Genomic DNA, 26,028 nt, shown 5'->3' with positions numbered 1-26,028 from the left:
ACTGGAATAGGTGCAAAAGAGGGCGGGCAGTAGCACAGTGGTATTGTCACTGGACTCGAATCCAGAGACCCAGGGTAATAGAAACATAGAAAACTACAGCACAAAACAGGCCCTTCGGCCCCACAAATTGTGCCGAACATATCCCTACCTTTTAGGCCTACCTATAACCCTCCATCCTATTAAGTCCCATGTACTCATCCAGGAGTCTCTTAAAAGACCCTATTGAGTTTGCCTCCACCACCACTGACGGCAGCCGATTCCACTCGCCCACCACCCTCTGTGTGAAAAACTTCCCCCTAACATTTCCCCTGTACCTACCCCCCAGCACCTTAAACCTGTGTCCTCTCGTAGCAGCCATTTCCACCCTGGGGAAAAGCCTCCGAGAGTCCACCCGATCTATGCCTCTCAACATCTTATACACCTCTATCAGGTCTCCTCTCATCCTACGTCTCTCCAAAGAGAAAAGACCGAGCTCCCTCAGCCTATCCTCATAAGGCATGCCACTCAATCCAGGCAACATCCTTGTAAATCTCCTCTGCACCCTTTCAATCTTTTCCACATCCTTCCTGTAATGAGGCGACCAGATGCTCTGGGGACCCGGGTTCGAATCCCGCCACGGCAGATGGTGAAATTTGAATCCAATAAAAATATCTGGAATTAATCTAATGATGACCATGAAACCATTGTCGATTGTCGTAAAAACCCACCTGATTCACGAATGTCCTTTGGGGAACGAAATCTGCTGTCCTTACCCGGTCTGGCCTACATGTGACTCCAGAGCCACAGCAATGTGGTTGACTCTTAAATGCCTCTGAAATGGCCGAGCAAACCACAGAGTCCCAGGGCAATTAGGGATGGGTAACAAATGCTGACCCAGAAATAAATGATACCAGCAATAATTAGGTTTATACATAATACATATGTATAAATAATGCACAATGACTTAAATCTTTAAAATTATGAAAGGTTTTGATAGAGTGGACACGGAGAGAATGTTTCCGCTTGTGCGGACGAGCATAAAGCGACTAGAGACTATCATCAATCTAATGTACTCATTGGATGAGACTGTGGAACTCGCTGCTGTGTGGAGTAAGAGTATAGGAGAGATGTATTTGAGAAATTTAGTTTAGGATTAGAGTGATATACTGATGAGTCATTGAAGGAAAGGCTTGCATTCATATAGCACTTTTCGCAACTACCAGATGTCTCGAAGCACTTCATCATTAAGGAATTACTTTTTGAAGTGTAGTAGTCACTGTTGTAATGTAGGAAACACAACAGCCAGTTTGCGCAAAGCAAGATCCCGCAACCAGCAATGGCCTAGATAATCTGTTCTTGGTGATGTTGATTGAGGGGGAAAATGTTAGCCAGAGCTCCCCTGCTTTTCTTCCAAATAGTGCCATGGGATCTTTCACATCCACCAAGGCAGACATCTGAAAGACGGCACCTCTGACGGTGCAGCATTCCCTGAGTATAGTATTGCACTGGAGTGTCAGCATAGTTGGATGAGGAAGGTTTGGAGGAGTTTTTGAGTGGATGCTAGCATGGACTAGTTAGGCCAAATGGCCTGTTTCTGTACTGTATTACGTAGGATATATTGTGAATTCTGTATAATTTGGTGGGTCATGGCGGTTGGAGGGAAGTCCAAGAATACTTATCAGTGAAGACTAATGATCAAACTGGGACTTCTTATTGGGAGTCCGATGCTTCAAACACTCAGCAGTGTACAGACATGTTGGGCCTAGATTAGTGAGGCCTACACCTCAATAATTGATGAGACATAGTCTCCAGAAAGGGAGGAGGTTGAGAATCTATCGGCAGAAATTCTTATTGCTTAATTCTATCTTTGTACCTCAGCTTGGAATGCAATTCACTGGACAGTTTCATCCCAATGTACTTGCTGATCCGTTCATCATCCCTGTGCTCACCTTAGCTGCTGGTCTGGCAATGCCTCAATTTTAAAATCCTCATCCCTATTTTTCGATACACCTCTGGCCTTGCCCTTCCCTCCTAAAATAAAGTAAAGTTTATTTATTAGTCACAAGTAGGCTCACATTCACACTGCAATGAAGTTACTGTGAAAAACCCCTAGTCGCCACACTCTGGCGCCTGTTCGGATACACCGAGGGAGAATTTAGCATGGCCAATGCACCCCGGAGGAAACCCACGCAGACACGGGGAGAATTTGCAAACTCCGCACAGTGACCTAAGCGAGAATCGAATCCGGATCCCTGATGCAGTGAGGCAGCAGTGCTAACCACTGTGCCATCCCTCTTCCAGCTCCACAATCCTCAGTGATTTCTGTGCCTCTGTTAATGGCCTCTTGGGCATCTGCAATTGTAATTGCCCCATCATTGGCAGCATGTGTCTTATGATCTGGGATTTCCTTTCTAAACGTCTCCACCTCCCTCTCCTCCTCCTTTAAGCTGCTGTTCAAAACTTACCTTTTCTAGTCAAGCTTTTCGTCAGCTGTACGCGGATCCTCTTGAGCACCTCCATGTCAAACACCAGTCCTGTGAAGAGCCTTGGGGCATTCCAATACATTAAAGGTGCTATATAAATGCAAGTGGTTGCTCAATCGGGAGTATTTTCTTTCTTTCTCCCACCTTCCCCTCATCTGCTTTGCTCTTTACTCTCAGGGCACATCAGGATTTCCGATCTGGGTTTAGCCGTGCAGATTCCAGAGGGCGAGACAATCCGTGGGAGAGTTGGAACTGTTGGATACATGGGTGAGTACTGGGACCTCCAACCCCGGCAGCAATATGTGGGTCTGCTGCTGATTGAAGACATTTCACTGCTCGTTCACGTCACCCGAGAACCCTGCGATTGAGTTTTTCCAAAATTACAGTACCCAGCCTACAGGCAAAGAGGAAGTCTCATTCTTATACAACCACTGCCCCACCTCCTTCCATCCCCAGGTCATGCTATTCTACATCCAGATATTGCTGAGTGGAAGTAGACTTTCTCCTCACCACAAGAAGGTGGTGAGCCATGAACTGCTGTGGTTCCTGTGGTGTGAGTACACCCACAGTGCAGTTAGGGGAGGGAGTTATGAGAGTTTGACCCAGTGACATTTAAAGGAACATCAATATTGCCCCTTAATCTTCTAAATTCCTGTTAATACTCTATTTATTTAGCCTCTCCTCACACTTCAACTTTGGTAGTTTGAGAATAGCTCTAATGAATCTAGGATCCTGTCTGATCTTCCTCTCCCTAAACCAAAGCTCCTATAAACCAACCTGGCTTCTGATTGACTAATGTTTGGGAAATGTATTTGGATATCTCCTGGTCTGAGTAATTTAATGCCACATTGTGTGCTGCACTTACCCATTGAGCAACAGAGACAAAGTTGCTGTGGTGGAGCTAGTGCCAGATTTTGTCATTATGTCTGCCTCCCCACTCACTGGGGACTGAGGTGTAGTACGACTGTTCTGTCCTCTCTAGTAAGGAAGAAAGACAGATTTGGGTGTTTATAAGCCCCTTTCCTAAATCCAGACATTCCTACATGATGTCCAATGAGGTACAATGAAGTGTAGTCATGGCTATGATGTAGGAAAGGTGGCAGCCAATTTATGCACAGCATGCTCCCACATACAGCACTGAGATAACCTGTTGTGGTGATGTTGGTCAAGGGATTAATATTGGCCAGGAGATCAGCGAAGGTTTCCCTGTAGGTCTTTGAATAACTATTGTGGGATCTTGCAAGTTCGCCCAGGAGGGCCTCTGTTTAATATCTCATTATAAAGAGAGCACTTGCGACTGTGATGCACTCCCCCAGTACCACACTGGAAGTGTCAGCTTCAATCATATGCTCAAATTTTGGAGCTGGATATGAACCCATGACCTCAAATTTAGGCAAAAGTTACACCCACTGAACTAGGACTGGCCATTTTAAAAAGAGTAGATGGAGGCTTCTGTGGAGTGGCACAGAGCAGCTGGGCTGAATGGTCTGGAGTAGGCAATGGCCTAATGATATGATCACTAGACTATTAATCCAGAAACTCAGCCAATGTTCTGGGGACCCGTGCTAGAATCCCACCACGGCAGATGGTGGAATTTGTATTCAATAAAAAGTATCTGGAATTAAGAATCTACTGATGACCACGAAACCATTGTCGATTGTCAGAAAAACCCATCTGGTTCACTAATGTCCTTCAGGGAAGGAAATCTGCCGTCCTTACCTGGTCTGGCCTACATGTGACACAATAAGAATCTCACAACACCAGGTTAAAGTCCAGCAGGTTTATTTGGTAGCACAAGCCACTAGCTTTCGGAGCGCTGCTCCTTCATCAGGTAAGTGGGATTTCAGTTCACAGTTCAGTTTGTGAACTGAAATCCCACTCACCTGACGAAGGAGCAGCGCTCCGAAAGCTAGTGGCTTGTGCTACCAAATAAACCTGTCGGACTTTAACCCTGGTGTTGTGAGACTTCTTACTGTGTTTACCCCAGTCCAACGCCGGCATCGCCACATCATGGCTACATGTGACTCCAGAGCCACAGCAATGCGGTTGACTCTTAACTGCCCTCGGGCAACTAGGGATGGGCAATAATTGCTGGCCAGCCAGCGACACCCAAGTCTCACAAATGAATAAGAATTAACACTGGCACGGAGCAGCTGGACCGAATGGCCTGTATCTGCACTGGTGAATTCTGAGTAACTCTCCTTTATTTTTCAGCTCCGGAGGTGATCAACAACGAGCGTTACTCCTTCAGTCCTGACTGGTGGGGACTCGGATGTTTGATTTACGAGATGATTCAGGGTCAGTCGCCTTTTCGAAAGCGTAAGGAAAAAGTAAAACGGGAGGAGGTTGACCGGCGAGTCAAAGAGGACAGGGAGGATTACTCGGACAAGTTCTCCGAGGAGCCGCGTTCTATCTGTAGGATGGTGAGTATGCTAGCTTCTGTTGGTGAAAGGTTTATTGTAAAAGCTGCTGGCTTCTCTGCCCTGGGGACGCCCCCCCCCATGACATGCTATATCTGGACGGTCGAGGGAGGGAGGACCCGATAACAGGACTTAAAATCATAGAATCCTTACTGTATAGACGGAGTACGTTCTCCCTACAATGCTGCTTGTGTTGAGTCCGCCCGTACTAATGAGCTTTGAATGGGCCTAATTAGTCATCAGTTCAAATGAGGAGCTCAGATTTCCAATTCTGATTTTCAAATCCTTTCACTGCCTCGCTCTCATCTCCCCACCCCCCCACCACTACCCCCACCCTTTCTCCCTCCCCCAACCCTTCCACCTCTTTGACCTCCTTCAAACAAACATTTCTCCAGGATCTCTGCACACACAGTTCCGGCTCTTGCCCATTCCTGGTTCTCTCTGCTCCACCACTGGTGGCTGTGCCTTTAGTTGTCTAGGCTCTTGTTTGTGGAATTCTCCCTCTCAATGTCTCTCCCTCTTCTTTTAACACGATTCTTAAAATCTGCCACTTTGATCACCTACTGAACAACTCCTTTTGTGGTTCTGCGTGAGGTGATGTTTGATGATGCTCTTGTGAAGCACCTTTGGCTGCTTTGCTACATAAAGGTGCTATATAAATGCAAATTGTTGTTTAAAGATAAAACATTTTTATTCAATTTAAAGATAAATTTTAGATGATTTAAAATGTATTGGCATGTGTTCCTGAAGAGTTTGGATTGAAATTGCTTCATTAACTAACTAATTTGGTATGAAACGTATTGAGCCAAGGTATTTTGGATTTGCCTTATTTTAATATAGGCATGTGCTAAAGGGTTGTTAATATCAATATGCAATAAAATTGGGACCAATATTGAACGCCCAGCTGAAGCCTTGTGTCAAGTTCTGAGCACCACTTCAGGGGGGATGTGAAGGCATTGGAGAGATTTGCCAGAATGGTCCCAGAACTAAGGAACTTCAGTTGCTTAGATGGAATGGAGAAGTTAGGACTGTTTTCCTTGGAGAGGCAAAGTTAAGAGGAGATTTGAGAGAGAATTTATGATCCAGCAGATGTTAATTGCTGCGCCGACCAAATCCCAAAGGGAAACTTGGCCCACATATCACAACCTTTTTGTTTGTATCCTGACAACAAGAAGAAAGTCTACTTAATTGAAAAGCGACAAATTCCAATAAAGCTTTTCGGATTTTAAGTTTTAAATTTCAACATTTGTTAACAAAAGGAAGGAAAACTTAAGCACACAAGATTACAGCTACACAGTTAAAATTTGCTTCACAGACCAGTCCTCAGAAGAACTTCACTTGGTTAGACACACAGGTAAACACTCAATAGGCAACACTCCCTTATTTAGCCAGAAAATTCCAGCAATATTATCACAAGGCGTACTTGCTGTTGCTGCAGGAACCTCAACCTCACTGCCACTCTGCTGTGCAAATTCAAAAACAAAACCCTCTTGGAAAACGGACACCTTTCTGGTTTGGCTGGAATGGCGGTGTCAAACTTTGCCTCTTCACAGCTCTTTTCCCCACACAAAACTGTACCTCCGGAGGTCTCACGTGGCCATCACCCAATACAGCTCAACATTTCTCCTTGAAGAATTCCATTGTCCTTGGTAACTCTTTGAACTTAACTTATCCAAAATATTAAAAATTTCATGTTTGCCCTATTGCCCCCACTATTGGTCAAATAAAATTAAATAACCTTTCCATGTTTATTTGTGACCTTTTCCAAGTTGTGTACTCCCCTTGGAAATTTAACAGCTGAAAGTCCAAACCCTTACTTATCTACTAATTGAAATTTCTACCCACTTCTTGTTTCCTTATAGAAAATTCACTTGGTCATAACTACTTCAAGTGCATGCCTTTAATACCTACGTTGCTTTCATGTCTCGACCCCATTCTCCAGCTTAATTAATTTTCTCACACAGACTCATAAGTCCACTTTGCAGGATAACACAATATACCCCAAAATATCAAACATAATCTCATCACAGTGTTCAAAATCATGAGGTGTCAGACGGGGAGAAACAAAACTATTCCCATTGTTAGAAGGACCGAGAACCTGAGGGAACCAACTTAAGGTGTTTGGCAAAAGAGACAATGGCGACATGGGGTACAACTTTTTCATACAGCGAGTGGTTAGGATCTGGAATGCACTGTCTGAGAGTGTGGTGGAGACATATTCAGTCATGGATTTCAAAAGAGAGTTGGATCATTATCTGAAGAGGAAAGATTTGCAGGGCAATGGGGAAAAGACTGGGAGAGGCACTAGGTGCGTTGCTCTTGCAGAGAGCCAGCACTGACACAAGGGGCTGAATGAAGGGCCTCCTTCTGTGCTATGACCATTCTGAGATGTTGGAATATGTTTTGCGTTGATGACATTTTCATTGCATCTCGATGGCTTTTTGCAGTTGCTGACTAAAGATCCAAAACAACGGTTGGGCTGCCAAGGAGGAGGAGCCAGTGAGGTGAAGCAACACCCTATATTCCGACACATCAACTTCAAAAGACTCGAGGCAAACATGTGGGACCCTCCTTTTGTTCCAGATGTGAGTGGCTTGAATATTGTCAGAGAGGAAGAACTACATGTTTGCCTGTGCAATGTCAATGCAGGTTTACATATCGATCTGACTCCCCACTCAATCATAAATTTATTATATTAAATGAAAAGTCAAACTCGTTCTTCAATCCGGTGAGGCCGGGGTGGAGGAGAGGGGCATGGGGGAGATTGACAGGGGGAATAATGTGGATTGATTTGGCAGCCCCAGCCTCACTTGTAGGCTCTTTGTTTTTCTATCTGCCCCCTGGGTTGGACGGGAAATATTCCAAGGTCTCCACTTGGAAGAAGAGCAGTGGAGTTCTCAACCGTGTTCTCGCTAATTTTCCCTTGACTGCCATCACTTAAACCGCTTAGAGCAGAAAATTACATGGAATGTACAGCACAGAGGCAGGCCATTCAGCCCAATGCTGGTCTATGATGATGTTCATAATTCTCCTCCCACTCTATTTCGTCTTGCGCAATCATTGTATTCCTTTCCCCCACGGTGTTGACACAGTCGCCCCTTCCATGCATCACTGTTGTGTATCTTGTAGCTCTCTGTGGGATCTTGCTGTGCTTGTTGGCAGCCGCATCATCTACAATCCAGCAACAACTACACTTCGAAAGGGCTTGACAGCCAGTGGAGGTTGTTAAAGGCATTTGTATTAAGGCAACTTTTGGTTTGTTTTGCAGCCCAGAGCAGTTTACTGCAAAGATGTCCTGGATATTGAGCAGTTCTCCACTGTCAAAGGGGTAAATTTGGATCCGACAGATGATGACTTCTACTCCAAATTTGTCACGGGCAGCGTCTCCATTCCTTGGCAAAATGAGGTAATGTAACTTTATATGTAGACCTTAGTTAGCAGCCTAAATGCATGGAAGGTATCTGGCTATGAGAAACTAGATGCCAAATACTAATGGCGGGATTCGTTTCTTATTTCCTGTGAGCCAATATTGAGGGAAGCGTGCCTCGTCTTTTTCGGATTAGTCCAAGTGTTCTGGCCCCTTTTTGTCTGTTCCATTGATTTGGGGAGATACCATCACAGCCAGAAAGTTCTAGTAAACCTTCATAAACCGCTGGCTCCACCTCAACTGAGGACACACAACCCGGAGACCATTCCGGTATATTCCACGTCCACCCTCTGCAAGGCCTCAAGACTTAATACTGCCTCAACTGAGGTATTATGTCCAAGGATGCTGAGGCTTTGGGAGGGTGCACGATGAATCTACTAGAATGGCCTCAGGTTTGAGACTGTTGGGTTATGGGGAGAGAGTAGAGAAACTGGGATTGGTCCCCGTGCAGCAGGGAAAGGTTAAGGGAAGATTTAATGGAGCTGCATAAAATTGTGATGTGTTTTGATTGAGTAGATGGGGGGAAACTGTTTCCAGTGGCAGAAGGGTTGGTAAGCAGAGGCCATCAATTTTAAGGGGATTGGCAGGGATGAGATGAGTAGAAATTCTTTGATGCAATGGGCTGTGATCTGGAACGCACTGCTTGAAAAGGTAGTGGAAGCAGATTTAATCAGAACTTTCTAAAGGGAATGGCACAAATACTTGAGAAGGAAAGAAATTGCAGAGCTTTGGGGAAAGAGCAGGGAAGTAGGAATAATTAGACAGCTCTTTTATGGAGCTGACACACACACAATGGGCTGAATGGTTTCTTTCTGTGTGATGCTGTCTCCTGGTTATTTACGCCATGCTTTTGATGCAGGATACCCATAAGGCATGTTTAAAAAGTAATTGCAGCATTTTGCAAACATGCAATTCTCTGAAGCTCTGAATTATTATTATTAATAATTTGAATTCAGTAAAAATCTGGAAATAAAAGCCTAACGATGACCATGAAACCACTGTCAATTGCCCATCTGGTTCACTAATGTCCTTTAGGGAAGTATTGCTGCCATCCTTACCTATATGTGACTCCAGGCCCACAGCAATTTCGTTGACACTTAAAATGCCCTCAGAAATGGCTGAGCAAACCACTCAGTTCAACGGCAATAAATGCTGGCCCAACCAGTGACGCCCACATCCCGTGAAGGAATAAAACAAAATAATGTTTTGATGTTATAAATTTAATATGATGTCAGGATTACTGTATTAGTAATCAAGAGGGACTAATTTGTCCAGATAAAGCTAGTTCAAATTGAGAATTTGCAATTTTTCTTTTAAGAAATATATTCAAAAATAAAGCGCCTTTCGAGTCCATGAAGCTGTTTTAAATTATCGCCAATTTAAAATTGTGTCAGCTGTGGCTCAGTTGGTAGCATGCTCGCTTCTGAATCACAAGGTTTCTGGGTTCAAGTCCCACTCCAGGGTTTGAGCACAAACATTAAGGCTGATGTTCAAGTTTTTCAAGTTTGCTGACGACACCACCGTAATAGGTCGGATCTCAAACAATGATGAGACAGAGTACAGGAATGAGATAGAGAATCTGGTGAACTGGTGCAGCAACAATAATCTCTCCCTCAATCTCAACAAAACGAAGGAGATTGTCATCGACTTCAGGAAGCGTAAAGGAGAACGTGCCCCTGTCTACATCAACAGGGACGAACTAAAAAGGGTCGAGAGTGTCACGTTTTTAGGTGTCCAGACCACCAACAACCTGTCCTGGTCCCCCCCCATGCCGACACTATAGTTAAGAAAGCCCACCAACGCCTCTACTTTCTCAGATAACTACGGAAATTTGGCATGTCAGCTACGATTCTCACCAATTTTTACAGATGCACCAAAGAAAGCATTCTTTCTGGTTGTATCACAGCTTGGTATGGCTCCTGCTCTGTCCAAGACCGCAAGGAACTACAAAAGGTCATGAATGCAGCCCAATCCATCCATTGACTCTGTCTACACTTCCCGCTGCCTCGGCAAAGCAGCCAGCATAATTAAGGACCCCCCGCACCCCGAACATTCTCTCTTCCACCTTCTTCTGTCGGGAAAAACAGACAAAAGTCTGAGGTCACGTACCAACCAATTCAAGAACAACTTCTTCCCTGCTGCTGTCAGACTTTTGAATGGACTTACCTTGCATTAAGTTGATCTTTCTCCACACTCCACACCCTAGCTATGACTGTAACACTACATTCTGCACTCTCTTGTTTCCTTCTCTATGAACAGTTTGTTTTGTCTGTATAGCGCGCAAGAAACAATACTTTTCACTGTATGTTAATACATGTGACAATAATATATCAAATCAAAATCACTCCACTGAGGGAGTGCTGCATCGTCAGAGGTGCATAGAAATCATAGAAACCCTACAGTACAGAAAGAGGCCATTCGGCCCATCGAGTCTGCACCGACCACAATCCCACAGGCCCTACCCCCATACCCCTACATATTTTACCCGCTAATCCCTCTAATCTACGCATCTCGGGACACTAAGGGGCAGTTTTAGCATGGCCAATCAACCTAACCCGCACGTCTTTGGACTGTGGAAGGAAACCGGAGCACCCGGAGGAAACCCACGTAGACACGAGGAGAATGTGCAAACTCCACACAGACAGTGACCCAAGCCGGGAATCGAACCCAGGTCCCTGGAGCTGTGAAGCAGCAGTGCTAACCACTGTGCTACCGTGCCGCCCGTGCAGTCTTGGGCTCAGATGGAAGATCCCACGGCACTAATTTGAACAGACATTCTCCCTGGTGTGCTGACCAATATTCATTCCCCTATCGGCATCCCGCACAAAAGAGAGATGACTTGCTCATTATCACATTGTTTTTTGAGAATTTGCTATGCGCAAATTGTCTGCTGGGTCTCCGAAAACAATGACTACGTTTCAGGAAGTGTTTCATCAGCTTTAAAACACTATTGAGCTGTGCGATGATGGCTATATCATCACCACCTCAAGGCAGTCACGGAGGGGCAATAAATGCTGGCCTAGCCAATGACGTGTACAAATCCTGAGAATGAATGCCAAAAAAAGTTGCCAATTTAATCTTTTTTTTGTAAAATAGATTTTTTTAAAATTGTACTGCAGATGATCGATACGGAATGTTTTAAAGAGGTAAATACTTATGGGACTGATGGGGCCTTATCACCAGACCTGGACAGCAACAAGCCTAATCCACCTCCAAAACGGGGCCTGTTGTACAGGCTTTGCAGACGTGAGGTAAGCCACTTTTAATGGTGCAATAGATGTCTTCTCTGTCCCCCTTTAATATTTTCTCACCAAGTTTCTCTTCATTCACCTCCCCTGATGAGCTTCAATCCATTTCTAAGGTATGGTTCTCTACATCCTTCTGGTACAGCCCCTGTCACTTGCACCATCCATACCTAACCCCTGTGTTGGGGAAGTGGCTCTAACCATCTTTCAATCTTGTAGAAGTCAAGCATCACTTAAACCATATTAAGAGGGCCATGTTTTCAGAGGACTTGAATAGCTCAGTGTTTGGCACCTCTTGCCCTGAGTCAGAGAATAAGGATCCATCCATGTCTTTGCTGGCTCCAAACATGACTTCCAATACAAACCTGGCCAGAATTCCACTTTCTACTGTCTGTAGACTTGAGGTCATCCAAAACTCTGCTTTCACCAAATTACCCATCACTCCTGTGGCCTTCTCCTTACTGGTCTACATTGGTTCCAGGTTAAGCAACATCTCATCTTTTGTTTCAGATCTTTTCAGGGCCCCTCCCTATAACTGTAATTGCCTCCTACCCTGCACCCTCCAGGATATCTGCACTCCACCAATTTTGGACTTGTGGCATTCCTGATTTTAATAGAATCATAGAATCTATGGCATGGAGACAGGCCCTTCGGCCCAAACTGGTCCATGCTGACCAAAATGCCCGACTAAGCTAACCATTATTGTATCACACAGACAGTGACCCAAGCTGGGAATTGAACACTGGTCCCTAGCGGTGTGAGGCAGCAGTGCTAACCATTGTGCCACCATGCCAGATTAGACACCTGGGTATCTTTGGGTCAGCATGGACAAGATGGATCAAATGGCCCTCTTCTGTGCTGTAGCATTTCTAGGGTTCTAATTGCATTAACTAATGTTTTATCATTTTCTTCTTCTAGGTGTGTTTTAAAAGTAGCTTCAGTGACGATGAAGACGACCCTGCAAAGATTCTGTAGCTGCCAAGGTCGTCATACGTTAACACGAGAAGAAAAGAAAACTGATATATTTCAGGTTAAACTGGGAACATGTATTAAAATGTATTATATTGCAACAAAAAAACTGCTGTATGAGTTTACATATTTTGTACATTTGTACTTGAATTATGTCCTAGATGTATATTTTCACTAAAGTTGTACAAGAAGCCATATATTAAGTACCACTTGAATGCACACATTAATTTTAGCAGGAATGACTTTGGAATTATCTATTTAAAAGTTTATTTTTAATTATTTTTTTAAAACTGATAAAGCACAGCAATGTTAATTGTGGTGTGCTGTTTTGCAACTTGTAATTCAAGAGTTAACTTGGCTGGATTTTATTTCAGTACAGAGTGGGCCTATGCACACAAGCATTTGCTGTCTAGGTGCTTGCTAATGAGTATACCACAGAGTATGTATGTGTATGCATGTGTGTGCGTGTAAATGTATATGTTTGTTTAATGTATATATGTATATATAAATATACATATGTACATGCGTGGCCTGGAGTAGCACATAGTGGTCCAGGTAAAGTCTGCCTCAATGCAATTTGTGAATTCTCTGTTTTCAGTTAATTTACCGTAGTTCTATTGGAATTGAATCCTTGTTGCTGTGCTCATAGGCCTAACGTTTTATCATTAAAACAGATCTTAACTAAGGCCACTGATTTATATTCTTCAGGGAAAATAGGACAGAATGCAATTCTCCAAGCCCCAAATAAGAAACAGATGCATTTGATGTCTCTTAATTCCAAACCGATTAGAATGTGACTCCTCCCCTTCCTCCTGCCCCCTGACCTGCCAATGAAAATCCTATCCTAATAATAAAAATGAAATTTAAATGAGTCAGGACATCATTATTTGGTTCGTTTGTGTTCTGTAAATGGGTTAATAATCAGGCATCTCTGCACTTCGATATCAGGATCTGATCTTGAACAGGCCTGATTCCATTGCACATCATGTGAGTTAAAAATTCCCGGATTCCCGTACGATAGAAGCCGAACTTGACTCAAGTCAGCCAAGGTGAACCAGTGGCCCTGGTAATTCATTGAAAGTTTTGTAACCTCGTTGATCTATCTGTGGAAGCATTCCCATATTTAGCTTATCTATAAACCTGACGTTGTGATGACATCAGATTCATCTGTACCAAACTTGAGTTTTTTTTCCTTCTTCCTGTTGGTTATTTTACCTTTTGATTCATTTACCAGAAGCTGTGAAGGATTTAAGTTGATGATCTTTTTATTCCGTAATACTCACTTTCGTGGTTTCAATGTCTTGCACTAAGTGCCATTTTATTTTTTAGATGTTGCCTGTTCTCAAGAGATTTTCCAATTGTATTTAAAACAAAAAAGCATGTAGTTATTGTACCTGCAAAATTGTTAATGATCAGGCATCTCTGCACCTAGATATCACAATCTCATGTTGAACAGGCCTGATTCCATTACACTTTGGTGACTGGATTTGTGCTAATATAAGTCATGTATTTTTTTAAATCCAGTGTGTATATCCTTCCTCAACTGGGAATCTTCGGTTCTTGCCTAGTATCACTGGGATTCTTTTTTTTATTCTGTTCGAGCGTTTTAAATTAATAAATACTGCCATTTGTATACGGTTCCGTTGTCTGATATTTGTGAAGTTGAATCCTCATGAACAAAGCTCATTCATTCTCATCCTCTCAAAATTCTCCCATTCAGCAGCATTCCCAGTTCTCAGTTACACGTGCAGTGCAAACAGATGGAGAGGGTGCTCTGATTTAAAGTTTATTTATTCGTGTCACAAGTGGATTAACACTGCAATGAAGTTACTGTGAAAATCCCCTAGTCGCCACACTCCGGTGCCTGATCGGGTACATTGGGAGAGAATTTAGCATGGCCAATGCATCTCATCGGCATGTCTTTCGGACTGTGGGAGGAAGCCGGAGCACCCGGAGGAAACCCATGCAGACACTGAGACACGGTGCAAACTCCACACAAACAATCACCTGAGGCTGGAATTGAACCCGGGTCCCTGGCATTGAGGCAGCATGCTAACCACCGTGCCATAGTGCCGCCCATACTGAATCTTTACTAAATCATTCATTCTGGAGTCTCACCAACTTTTACAGATGCACCATAGAAAGCATTCTTTCTGATTGTATCACAGCTTGGTATGGCTCCTGCTCTGACCAAGTTCGCAAGAAACTACAAAAGATTGTGAATGTAGCTCAATCCATCAGGCAAACCACCCTCCCATCCATTGACTCTGTCTACACTTCCCGCTGCCTCGGCAAAGCAGCCAGCATAATTAAGGACCCCACGCACCCCGGAAATTCTTTCTTCCATCGGGAAAAAGATACAAACGTCTGAGGTCACGTACCAACCGACTCGAGAACAGCTTCTTCCCTGCTGCTGTCAAACTTTTGAATGGACTTGCCTTGCATTAAGTTGATCTTTCTCGACACCCTAGCTATGACTGTAACACTACATTCTGCATTCTCTCGTTTTCTTCGCTATGAACGGTATGCTCTTTCTGTATAGCGCGCAAGAAACAATACTTTTCACTCTATGTTAATACATGTGACAATGAATCAAATCCTCAACAGCACAACCATTCATCAAATTATCTACACATTTGTTTTGCCTCCATTATCCATTTCATTTCAGACTTTGTTTGCGCTCCCTGTCTGTTGCAATGTCTCCTGCTGTTGGCCGAAGTTCTGCCTCTCTCCGGTTTCAACCTAAGCCTCCTTGCAACCTCCTTTCATTGAATACTTAATGATGTTGCTTTGAGGTTTCTATATTTTGGGCCACTTTTTGAATAAATAATTGCACCTTCTGGGAATATTTATCAGAAAATATTGAGGCTGGGGGCTCTCTTCTCCAGGAAAGGGAAAGCTGAGAGGTAGCCTAGCAGAGATCTTTAAAATTATGAAGGGGGTTTGATAGAATAGACTGAGAAGATATTTCCATTTTTGGGGAATTGAAAACTAAGGGGTCATAAATACTAATAAATCCAACAGAGAATTCGGAACAACCTCTTCCAGAATGAGGAGCAGGAATGCAATGTACGGTTCTGTAAGACTGCTCTGCCATTCAGTGCAATTATGGTAAATCATTTACATTGCTGCTGCCCTCCTGCACTCTTCATTGAACCAGAGTTAATGCCCCACCTTATTGGTGATGGTAGAGTGGGGGATATGCTGGGCCGTGAGGTTACAGATTGTGGTTGTGTACAATGTTGCTGCTGCTGATGGCCCCACAGCACCTCCATGGATGCCCACGTTTAAGCTGCTGGATGTGTTCAAACTCTACCCCATTTAGCATGATGGTAATGCCACACAACATGATCGAGGGTATTCGCAATGTAAAGATGGGACTTTGTCTCCAGAAGGACTGTGTGGTGGTCACTCCTGCTAATATTGTCAAGGTCAACAGCATCTGAGACTGGTAGATTGGTGAGAATGGGATCAAGCAAGTTTTTCCCTCTTGTTGGTTTTAGGGTAACAGATCAGAAACCCCAAAGTATATTTTGAAGTCAGACGAGACCCCAACAATTTGCTATTTTGGCATTAATGTGAGGGTAGGATGTTTCACTCCAGGTGCGATTCTACTGACACCCTGGGAAGCTTTTATCAAAACAAATTTTATTTCACACAGTTTGACTATAACAAATGAATTAGCCTAACTTTTAACAATTGAACAATATTTAAACAAGAGAAGATACAATTCTTAACTGCTTACACCTCACTTGAGTTCCAATTCAAGCAATATTCCTCTTACAGATTTAAACTCCCTCTTTAAGATTAGTCAGCAAAACGCAAGCTTATTTGTTTGTCTCAGGTTGCCAGTTTTGGAGCTTTCAGACAACCTCTAGAAAGGGAGAGCGAGAGACCAGTCGGTCGTCTTTCAGAACCAGGCAGTAACTGCTTGTTTTAGAAATGAAAGAGAAACTGTGTTTTCCCTGCAAACTTAGCTCCTCCCATTGAGCACATGACTCTGTTCTGTCAATCACCTAATCAAAAGTCTACTGTGAAACCTCTGGGGAAGCCCAAGTAAACACAAAGGCATTAGCCCTGCATAAATACATCATGTACTTATCCTGTTCTCCCAGCTACTAATTTAAAAGTTTTGCTGGACAAATTGCCACCCTGCAAAACTGATCTGAATTCTAAATACCCCTTGCAAGAAACACGATATGATGAGGTGGGATTCGAACCCAGGTCCCCAGAGCATTACGCTGGGTCACTGGATTACAATGCCACTGTGCCACCATCCCCCCCCTCTTTTGCAACTGTTCCAGTGCCCCTTTTTTCTGAGCAAACAGAAATGCTGCTTTAGTGAAAGAATCTTACCATGATCATCCGGTAGAATGTTTTCTGGCAGGAACAAGAAGGTACTTGTGTAAATATTTATTAATACAATGTAAGTACAAGGGAGAGGTGAGAGTGACTGCCCTTGACATCAAGGCAGCTTTTTGGGCAATAATTATAAACATATGAAATAGGAGTAGAAGTAGGCCATTCGGCCCCTTGAGGCTGCTCCATCACTCAATAAAATCATGACTTCTGTTGGTAGTTCAAGTTTTACATTCCTATCTACTCCCTGATAACCTTAGATTCTTGTTAGGCAAGTGAATTTATCTAACTCTGTCTTAAAAATATTCAACCCCGCCTCCACTACCTTCTGAGACAGTGTTCCAAAGTTACACAACCCTCCAGGGGAAAAATAATTCTCCTAATTTTAAAACCGTGCCCCACAAGAAGAAATGGCCTTTCCACTTCCACCTTGTCAAAACCGTTCAGGATCTTATATTCCTCAATCAAGTCGCCCCTTTTCCAAACTCCAGTAGAAACAAGCCCCAACTTGTCCAACCTTTCCACACAAGACAAACCGTTCATTCCCGGTGTCACTTGGGTAAACCCCTTCTGAATCACCTCCAATGCATTTACATCCTTCCTTAAATAAAACAAAAATTGAACACGGTATTTGCCCTGCATAAGTGAAGCATAACATCCTTACGTTTATGTTCAATTCCTCGTACTAAAGTATAGCATTCAATTAGCCGCCTTACTTGTTCGCTGTACCTGCATTCCAACTTTTTGTGACTCAAGCACTAGAACACTCTCTGCACCTTGGCATTCTGCAGCTGTTCTCGAAGTAATACTCTTTTTTTAATTCTTCCGGCCAAAGTGAATAACTTCACATTTTCCCACATTATACTCCATCTGCCAGATTTTTGTCCACTCGCTCAACCTATCTATATCTGTCTGAACCCTCCTTATGTCCACTTCAGAACATACTTTCCTATCTATCTTTGTGTCAACTGCAAGTTCAGCAACCATGCATTCAATTCCTTTATCAAAGTCATCGATATAAATTGTAAAGAGTTGAGGTTCCAGCGAGACAACACTGATAAAGAATCTGGTGAAATAGTGCATAACCAAGCAACCTAAACCGCACATCTTTGGATTGTGGGAGGAAACCAGAGCACCCAGAGGAATCCACACAGACACGGGGAGAAATGCAGACTCCGCACAGTGACCCAAGACGGGAATCGAACCCGGGTCCCTGGTGCTGTGAGGCAGCAGTGCTAACCACTGTTGATCAAGAGTAGACTGATGGGATAGTAATTGGCCAGGTTAGATTTGTTTTGTTTCTTACGTATTTGACATACCCGGGCAGTTTTTCACACTGTTGGGTAGGTACCAGTGTTGTAGCTGTACTGGAACATTTTGGCTAGGGGCGTGGCAAGTTCTGGAGTACAAGTGTTCAAGACTATTGCTAGAACATCGTCAGGGCCCATAGCCTTTGCAGTACCCTGTGCCTTCAGCGGTTTCACATGGAGTGAATCAAATTGGCTGAAGACTGACATCTGTGATGCTGGGGATCTCCGGAGGAGGCCGAGATGGATCATCTGCTCGGCACTTCTGGCTGAAGATTGTAGCAAATGCTTCTGCCCTATCTTTTGCACTGATATGCTGGGCTCCTCCATCATTGGGGATGGGGATATTTGTGGAGCCTCTTCTTCCAGTGAGTTGTCTAATTGTCCACCAACATTCACAGCTGGATGTGGTAGGACGGCAGAGCTTAGATCTGATCCATTGGTTGTGGGATCACTTAGCTCTGTCCATCATTTTCTGCTTATGGTGTTTGGCATGCAAGTAGTCTTTGAGAATGTTAATTAGTCGAGTTGACCGAGGAGAACCAGTGGATATGATTTATTTAGACTTTCAGAAGGCGTTTTGCAAAGGTCTCACATAATGGACTATTATGTAAAGTTAAAGCACATGGGATTGCAGGTAATGTCTTGAGATGGATAGAAAGCTGGTTAGCAGATAGGAAGCAAAGAGCTGGCATAAATGGGTGTTTTTTCTGATTGGCAGTCAGGGACTAGTTGGGTACTGCAGGGACCTGTGCTGGGCCCCAACTGTTCACATTATCTATTAATGATTTGGAAGAGGGAACTGAATGCATTATCTCCAAATTTGCAGATGATACAAAGTTGGGTGGGAGGGTGAGCTGTGAGGAGGATGCAGAGATTCTTCAGCGTGATTTGGACAGGTTGAGTGTGGCAGATGCAGTATAATGTGGATAAATGTGAGGTTATCCACTTTGGTAGCAATAATAGGAAGACAGATTATTACTTGAATGGGTATAAATTAAGAGAGGTAGATACTCACAAAACCTTGGTGTCCTCATGCATCAGTCACTGAAAGTAAGTGTGCAGGTACAGCAGGCAGTAAAGAAGGCAAATGGTATGTTGGCCTTCCTAGCAAGAGGATTTGAATATCGGGATATGGATGTTTTGCTGCAATTGTATAGGGTGTTGGTGAGGCCACAACTGGAGTACTGTGCGCAGTTTTGATGTCCTTATGAGGAAGGATGTCTTTGCTATAGAGAGAGTACAGTGAAGGTTTACCAGGCTGATTTCTGGGATGGGTGGTCTATCATATGAGGAGAGACTAAGTCAGTTAGGATTATATTTACTGGAGTTTAGAAGAGTGAGAGGGGATCTCATAGAAACTTATAAAATTCTAACAGGGTTAGATAGGGTAGATTCAGAAAGAATGTTCCCGATGGTGGGGGAGTCCAGAGCTAGGGGTCATAGTTTGAGGATAAAGGGTAAACCTTTTAGAATTGAGGTGAGGAGAAATTTCTTCACCCAGAGGGTGGTGAATGTTGAGGCCAAAACTTTATCTGATTTCAAGAAGAAATTAGATATAGCTCTCAGGGTTAAAGAGATCAAGGGATATGGGGGGGAAGGAGGGATCAGGATATTGAATTCAATGATCAGCGATGATCAAAATGAATGGCAAATCAGGCTCGAAGGGCTGAATGGCCTACTCAAAGAACAAAGGAAATTACAGCACAGGCCCTTCAACCCTCCAAGCCTGCACCGACCATGCTGCCTATTTGAACTAAAACTCCCTATCCTTCCAGGGACCATATCCCTCTATTCCCATCCTATTTGTGTATTTGTCCAGACACCCCTTAAAAGTCACTATCATATCTGCTTCCACTACCTCCCCCGGCAACGGGTTCCAGTCACCTACTACCTTGTGTGCAAAAAACTTGACTCGTACATCTCCCTTAAACCTGTGCCCCTCGTAATTGACTCTTCCACCCTGGGAAAAAGCTTCCGACTATCCACTCTGTCCATGTCCCTCATAATCTTGTAGAGTTCTATCAGGTCGCCCCTCAACCTCCTTCGTTACAGTGAGAACAAACCAAGTTTCTCCAACCTCTCCTCATAGCCAATGCCCTCCATATGGTGCAACATCTTGGTAAATCTTTTCTGTACCCCCTCCAAAGCCTCCACATCCTTCTGGTAGTGTGTACTCCTGCTTCTAGTTTCTATTTTTCTATTGTCCTGTGTTGTAGTTTCACCAGATTGGCACCTCATTTATAGATATGCTTGGTGTTGCTCCAGGCATTCCCCCCTGCACTCTTCATTGATCCCAGGTTGATCCCCTGGCTTAGTGTAATGGTAGAATGGGGGATATTCTAGCCATGAGGTTAGAGATTTTGCAGGGTAAGGAGTCTGGGCTTCGATTATGGTTATCGTGAGTCCATTTAGTGGGGGTAGCTCGACATTTCCCCACTCCTTCGTTTCTTTTTCGAGAGGTTGATCATTACCCATTCGGGCCACCATCTGCCGCACCATCAGTCTGGTAAAGAGAGATCTCAGAGCAGGCAAAAAACAGCAAAACATTAATCCCATGATGACCATCATTACTGCTGCTATAACTCCTGCTTTAGCGAACCGCGGCACGGTTTGGGCGGCACGGTAGCACAGTGGTTAGCACTGCTGCTTCACAGCTCCAGGGACCTGGGTTCGATTCCCGGCTTGGGTCACTGTCTGTGTGGAGTTTGCACATTCTCCTCGTGTCTGCGTGGGTTTCCTCCGGGTGCTCTGGTTTCCTCCCACAGTCCAAAGATGTGCGAGTTAGGTTGATTGGCCATGCTAAAATTGCCCCTTAGTGTCCTGGAATGCGTAGATTAGAGGGATTAGTGGGTAAGATATGTAGGGATATGGGGGTAGGGCCTGGGTGGGATTGTGGTCGGTGCAGACTCGATGGGCCGAATGGCCTCTTTCTGTACTGTAGGGTTTCTATGATTTCTATGAACCATGCTCCCCACCTTCCCAGTACGCTATCTAGCCAGCTCCAAACCTCATGACCGAACCCAGCATTCTCATGGGTCTCTTTTCTCAGGTTTCGTAGTTTAGTCATAGCCTTGGTAAATGATCCTTCTGAGTCAGTGTTATTGGGGATGAACGTGCAGCACTGATCTCCAAACATGACACACACACCCCCTTTTTCCGCTAGCAGCCAATCTAGTGCTTGTCGGTTTTGCCAGGCCATTTTGCTGGTTGCATCTAATTGTTCGCCTAGTGCAGTAAGAGCATCATCGGTATAATTGATAAATCTTTGCTGATTGTAATAAATGTAATTAATCCATTCAGTGTTCTTGTTGGGAGTAACCCAAACCAGAATCGACTCAAACCCAGCAGCTATTTCATTTCTGGCTTTGAATTCATTGGGGATACCACGAGGCTGCCCAATCGCATACAATTTTATCTCTGGATCAGGAGTATATGACCTCTTCATCCTTTGGAACCCTGTTTCATGTTTTATTGGCAATATGACAGTGCTTTGTGCCAACATGACTCAGGCACATAACCCGGTCCAGTCTGGAGGCAATTTTGCCATTAATCCTTTCTTGGGGTTACATAGCCACCATAGATCAGCTAACTGGTTTGTTTGTGAATCCAGTACTCGCGGAGGAGGTGGTGCTCCCCCTTTCTTTGGGATGTATAGGCTAGAGATGTCATTTACCTGAGTGCGAGGTTTTTCTGATGCACAAACTATGCATTCCTTTCCATCATTGTTCTTTTGGCCTGTGTATTTGGCCCATTTCCACCATTCATTCCTCTGTGCCTTTTCCCAGATTGTGTTTGCATCTACTGATCTCTTGTAATTCACCCGCCTTGGCGGGTTACTATTAGCATTTTCTTTAAGTGTCTTGTTTTTTCTTTCTCTTTGAGGTTCTTGTACTTTTAACCTCAATACTTTCTTATTTTCCCTTAGTCTTAGGTGTACGTTTTCTATACTCTGCTTTTCCCTGTCATGGGTCAAGAAAGTCTTGGAGGGAGATGGTCCCCAAGTCCCAGGTGGGGAAGGGGGCTTCTGCTCCTCCCCCACCGCCTCCTGTGCTTTGGCCAAGGGCATCAAGCTGGACATCTGGACCATCAACCAACTCAGACATAGAATCGTTTTCACTGCCTCCAACTTCTGCATTCCTAGTCTGACCCTGTTTATGGCTAGAAGGACCCTCCCCTGGCTCTTCTTCTTCCTCACCGCTACTTCTATCCAGGCCTTCGGTATTTTCAGCTTCCCAATCATCCCCTACTCCCGGTACTGTTCTGGTGCAATGATTTAAGTGATACCACAGTGTACTGCCTTCTACTTGCAAAGCCGTAGGAGAGACTCTGGTGACTTCGAATGGTCCTTCCCTCCTTGGTTCGTCCCAGCGCCTCCGGAACTTTCTGATGTACACTCGATCTCCGGGTTTGATCTGGTGCTCTGCTACTGGATTCTCTTCCTCCTTGGCTTTCTCCTGTTCAAATATAGTTCTATGTATAACAGTTAATTGTTGTATATACTCTTTTGTGCTTTGATCTAAACATTCTAGTGTGGGGCCTCCTGATCCCCTAATTTTTGGTACCGGCATTACTCTTCCTGTCATCATCTCATGTGGACTCAAATGCGTGATTCTATTTTCTTGACTTCTGCATTACATTAGTGCTAGTGGCAGGGCATCAATCCAATTTTTCCCTGTCTCACAGCAAATTTTACTTATTTTGGCCTTGAGGGTCCCGTTTGCCCTCTCCACCGTTCCTTGAGACTGGGGATGATGCACACAACCAAACTTCTGTTTTACCCGAAGCGCCGAGAGAGTTTCTCTCAGTACCCTTCCGATAAATGCACGAGCCATCGACATACAGTGTTCTTTTCCTTTCTGTGTCTAGTTTCTCTGCTTTCAAGTCTTTTCTTAGTTTCATAAATGTTTTTGCTTCTCTTACACACTCATGCTCCTCTCCCTCATGAGGCAATGGCATATAGTCGGCTGGATTGACCTTGTTGCATTTTACTATCGTAATATCCGGGAAGGTGGTCAACATTCGGTAGTGATGGATTCTGGCAGGCGTCAGTACAAGTCTCCCTTGTTCAATCAGTTCAGCTACCTTGTGGTATATGTCTATGTTTATTGGATACCCCATCGTGGCTGCTTTTTCATATGCCCACCAGGCCGCTGCCAGGCCTTGGTAGCATGGGGGGGGTACCCCATAGCTACGTCATCTAGCTTGGTGCTGTAGTAAGCTATGGCCTGCCTTCTCCTGCCTTTACAACTTTCCTGCATTAGTACTGCTGTTGCAAACCCTGCTTCCCTGTTGCTTACAAAAAGATCAAAGGGTTTATTATACATGGGTAGAGTCAATGCCGGTGCCTGTGCCATTTCCTTCTTTATGTTTTCGAATGTCTCTAAGGCCTCTCTATCCCATATCAGTTTTGTTTTTAGTTCTTCACATCCTGCCTCCTTCATTATTTTCCTCAATGCCTGCGTCTTTTCTGCATAGCTTTCTATCCATTCTGAGCTAAATCCTGTCATTCCCAAGAATGTCATCATCTGCCCTACTGTTTGTGGCTTCGGGACTTTCAATACAGCCTCTATCTGTTGAAAGGCTATCTATCCTCTTTTGTCCTGTCGTTATTTCCCTTCCGAGATATTCTACCTTTCTTTGACAAAACTGTAGCTTTTTCCTGGACACTTTGTGTCCTCCTTCAGCTAGTCTCTTTAATAATTTTAGACTTTCCTCTCTGCGTTGTTCTTTTGTTTCTGCACACAACAGCAAATCATCAACATATTGTATCAATGTTCCTTCCAATTGTATTCCTTCTAAATCTGCTCTTAGTACCTGATTAAATATATGCGGTGAATGTTTAAATCCTTGGGGCATCCTACTGTATGTGTATTGCTTTCCTTCATATGTAAATGCAAATAGGTACTGACTTGCTTGGGCTAACGGCACACTGAAGAATGCTGAGAATAGGTCTATTACAGTAAACCATCTGCTTTCAGGTGGTATATTAGTCAACAGGGTGTAGGGGTTCGGTACTTCTACCGGCATGTTTTCCACTACCTCATTGACTGCCCTTAAGTCATGCACCAATCTCCATTTTTCCCCATTGGCCTTCTTGACCGGTAATAATGGTGTGTTACATCTGCTTTGGGTTTCTTTTAATACAGTAAGAAGTTTAACAACACCAGGTTAAAGTCCAACAGGTCTATTTGGTAGCAAAAGTCACACAAGCTTTCGGAGCTCCAAGCCCCTTCTTCAGGTGAGTGGGAATTCTGTTCACAAACAGGGCATATAAAGACACAGACTCAATTTACATGAATAATGGTTGGAATGCGAATACTTACAACTCATCAAGTCTTTAAGATACAAACAACGCATCAAGAGAGCATCAAGACAGGCTAAAAAGATGTGTATTGTCTCCAGACAAGACAGCCAGTGAAACTCTGCAGGTCCAGGCAGGCTGTGGGGGTTACAAATAGTGTGACATGAACCCAATATCCTGGTTGAGGCTGTCCTCGTGTGTGGGGAACTTGGCTATCAGTTTCTGCTCAGCGACTCTGCGCCGTCGTGTGTCGTGAAGGCCGCCTTGGAGAACGCTTACCCGAATATCAGAGGCCGAATGCCCGTGATCGCTGAATTTCTTTTTATATGTCCTGCCTCCCCACACCCCCAACATACACCTGGAGGGCCAGGTGGTGGTCCCTGTCTCTGACCTTGGTTATTTCCCTGATTCTGTCCCTTCTGGTTCTGATAGGGTAGTTTGCCATTTCCCTGCCCTTGTCCTTTTCCATTCCAGTTGCTCTGGTTCTGGGGTTTCCAATTGTTCTGGTAATTTGGATTGTAACCTCCTGGGTTCATGGACAGTGGGAAGCCAGAAATGTTGTAGGTTATGTTGGGCTGACCTCCATCTCCACTTCTCCTTAGCGGTGGTGTGGGTATTTCTTCGGCCATTAGGTCAGCCACCATCGGTGCCATTTTCTTGGGTGTGGAGTCTTCTTTCGATTTTTGTTTTTCTTTTTTTAAAATTTCTTCCAACTGTGCTTGGAGAAGCTTGCGCTGTACGTCTTTCAGCTGCTTGCCTGCATTCTTTTCTTCCTCGCGGTGTCTTTCTACTGAGTGAATGGCATGGTCTAAGAATTCTCTATAGCTTTTTGACTCCAGGCCTACCACTTCTTCCAATCTAGACTTAGCCGAAGTCGGTAGGCCCTCTAGGATTGCCGCTCGGAGTTGGTCAGCGGATCTGTCAGAATGTCCCTTTCTGTGTCCCTTCTCCATCTCCTCAACTGGTTTTCTACATACGTGGCTGCATTTTCTTCCTCACCCAATGGTTCCCCCTTCAGTGTTTTCATGTCCAACCGGTTGGGGTACATGCCTCTTAGTGTCTGCCAGATGTCATGGTGGTATGGATCCATTGGTACTCCATCCACATCTGGGTCATATGCTGCAGTAGGGATGCCTGCAAGTCTCATTTGATTCATTCCCAACACCTTTGTCAGGAGGGCCTTGATGTCACCCAGCGCCATCCTCTTTCCCACCATTCCAGCTTCCAACTGTCCAATCCACCTTCCGGCCCCATCCAGAATATTCGGTAATTCACCAATCAAATTAGGTAAGTCCTGACCTGACCAGGGAATATATTGTAGCCTATTACCCTTCAGAAGCACAGGGAGCATCCCTTTCCCTTTTTGCTCGTCGTTTGGATATTTTACGGGTGGTTTTCTGTTTCGTGCCAACCTTCTCCGTATTTCTATCGCTAACTGATCCTCTCCTTCCTCACTACTATCCTCTGTCTCTCCTTCCGATTCTTCCCTTACCCCTTCTTTTTCTGGGGGTTTCCAGGTCCAGCCCCCTCTGTTT

At 44.2% G+C, this 26,028-nt stretch overlaps 1 protein-coding gene across 1 annotated transcript in view; it reads left to right on the top strand.

The window, feature by feature from the left end:
• Positions 1 to 14,161, top strand: part of LOC144495168 (G protein-coupled receptor kinase 6-like) — a 141,496-nt gene extending 127,335 nt beyond the window's left edge. The window contains exons 11-16 of the mRNA XM_078215163.1: positions 2,640 to 2,729; positions 4,677 to 4,885; positions 7,330 to 7,467; positions 8,151 to 8,288; positions 11,429 to 11,560; positions 12,473 to 14,161. Coding sequence (XP_078071289.1) covers positions 2,640 to 2,729; positions 4,677 to 4,885; positions 7,330 to 7,467; positions 8,151 to 8,288; positions 11,429 to 11,560; positions 12,473 to 12,529 — 764 coding nt within the window. The 3' untranslated portion in view covers positions 12,530 to 14,161. The remainder of the gene's footprint in view (positions 1 to 2,639; positions 2,730 to 4,676; positions 4,886 to 7,329; positions 7,468 to 8,150; positions 8,289 to 11,428; positions 11,561 to 12,472) is intronic.
• The last annotated feature ends 11,867 nt before the right edge of the window (positions 14,162 to 26,028 follow it).

This window comes from Mustelus asterias, chromosome 6 (genome assembly GCF_964213995.1).
Source record: "Mustelus asterias chromosome 6, sMusAst1.hap1.1, whole genome shotgun sequence".
Classification (NCBI taxonomy): domain Eukaryota; kingdom Metazoa; phylum Chordata; class Chondrichthyes; order Carcharhiniformes; family Triakidae; genus Mustelus; species Mustelus asterias.
This window is presented reverse-complemented; position numbering and strand designations above follow the sequence as displayed.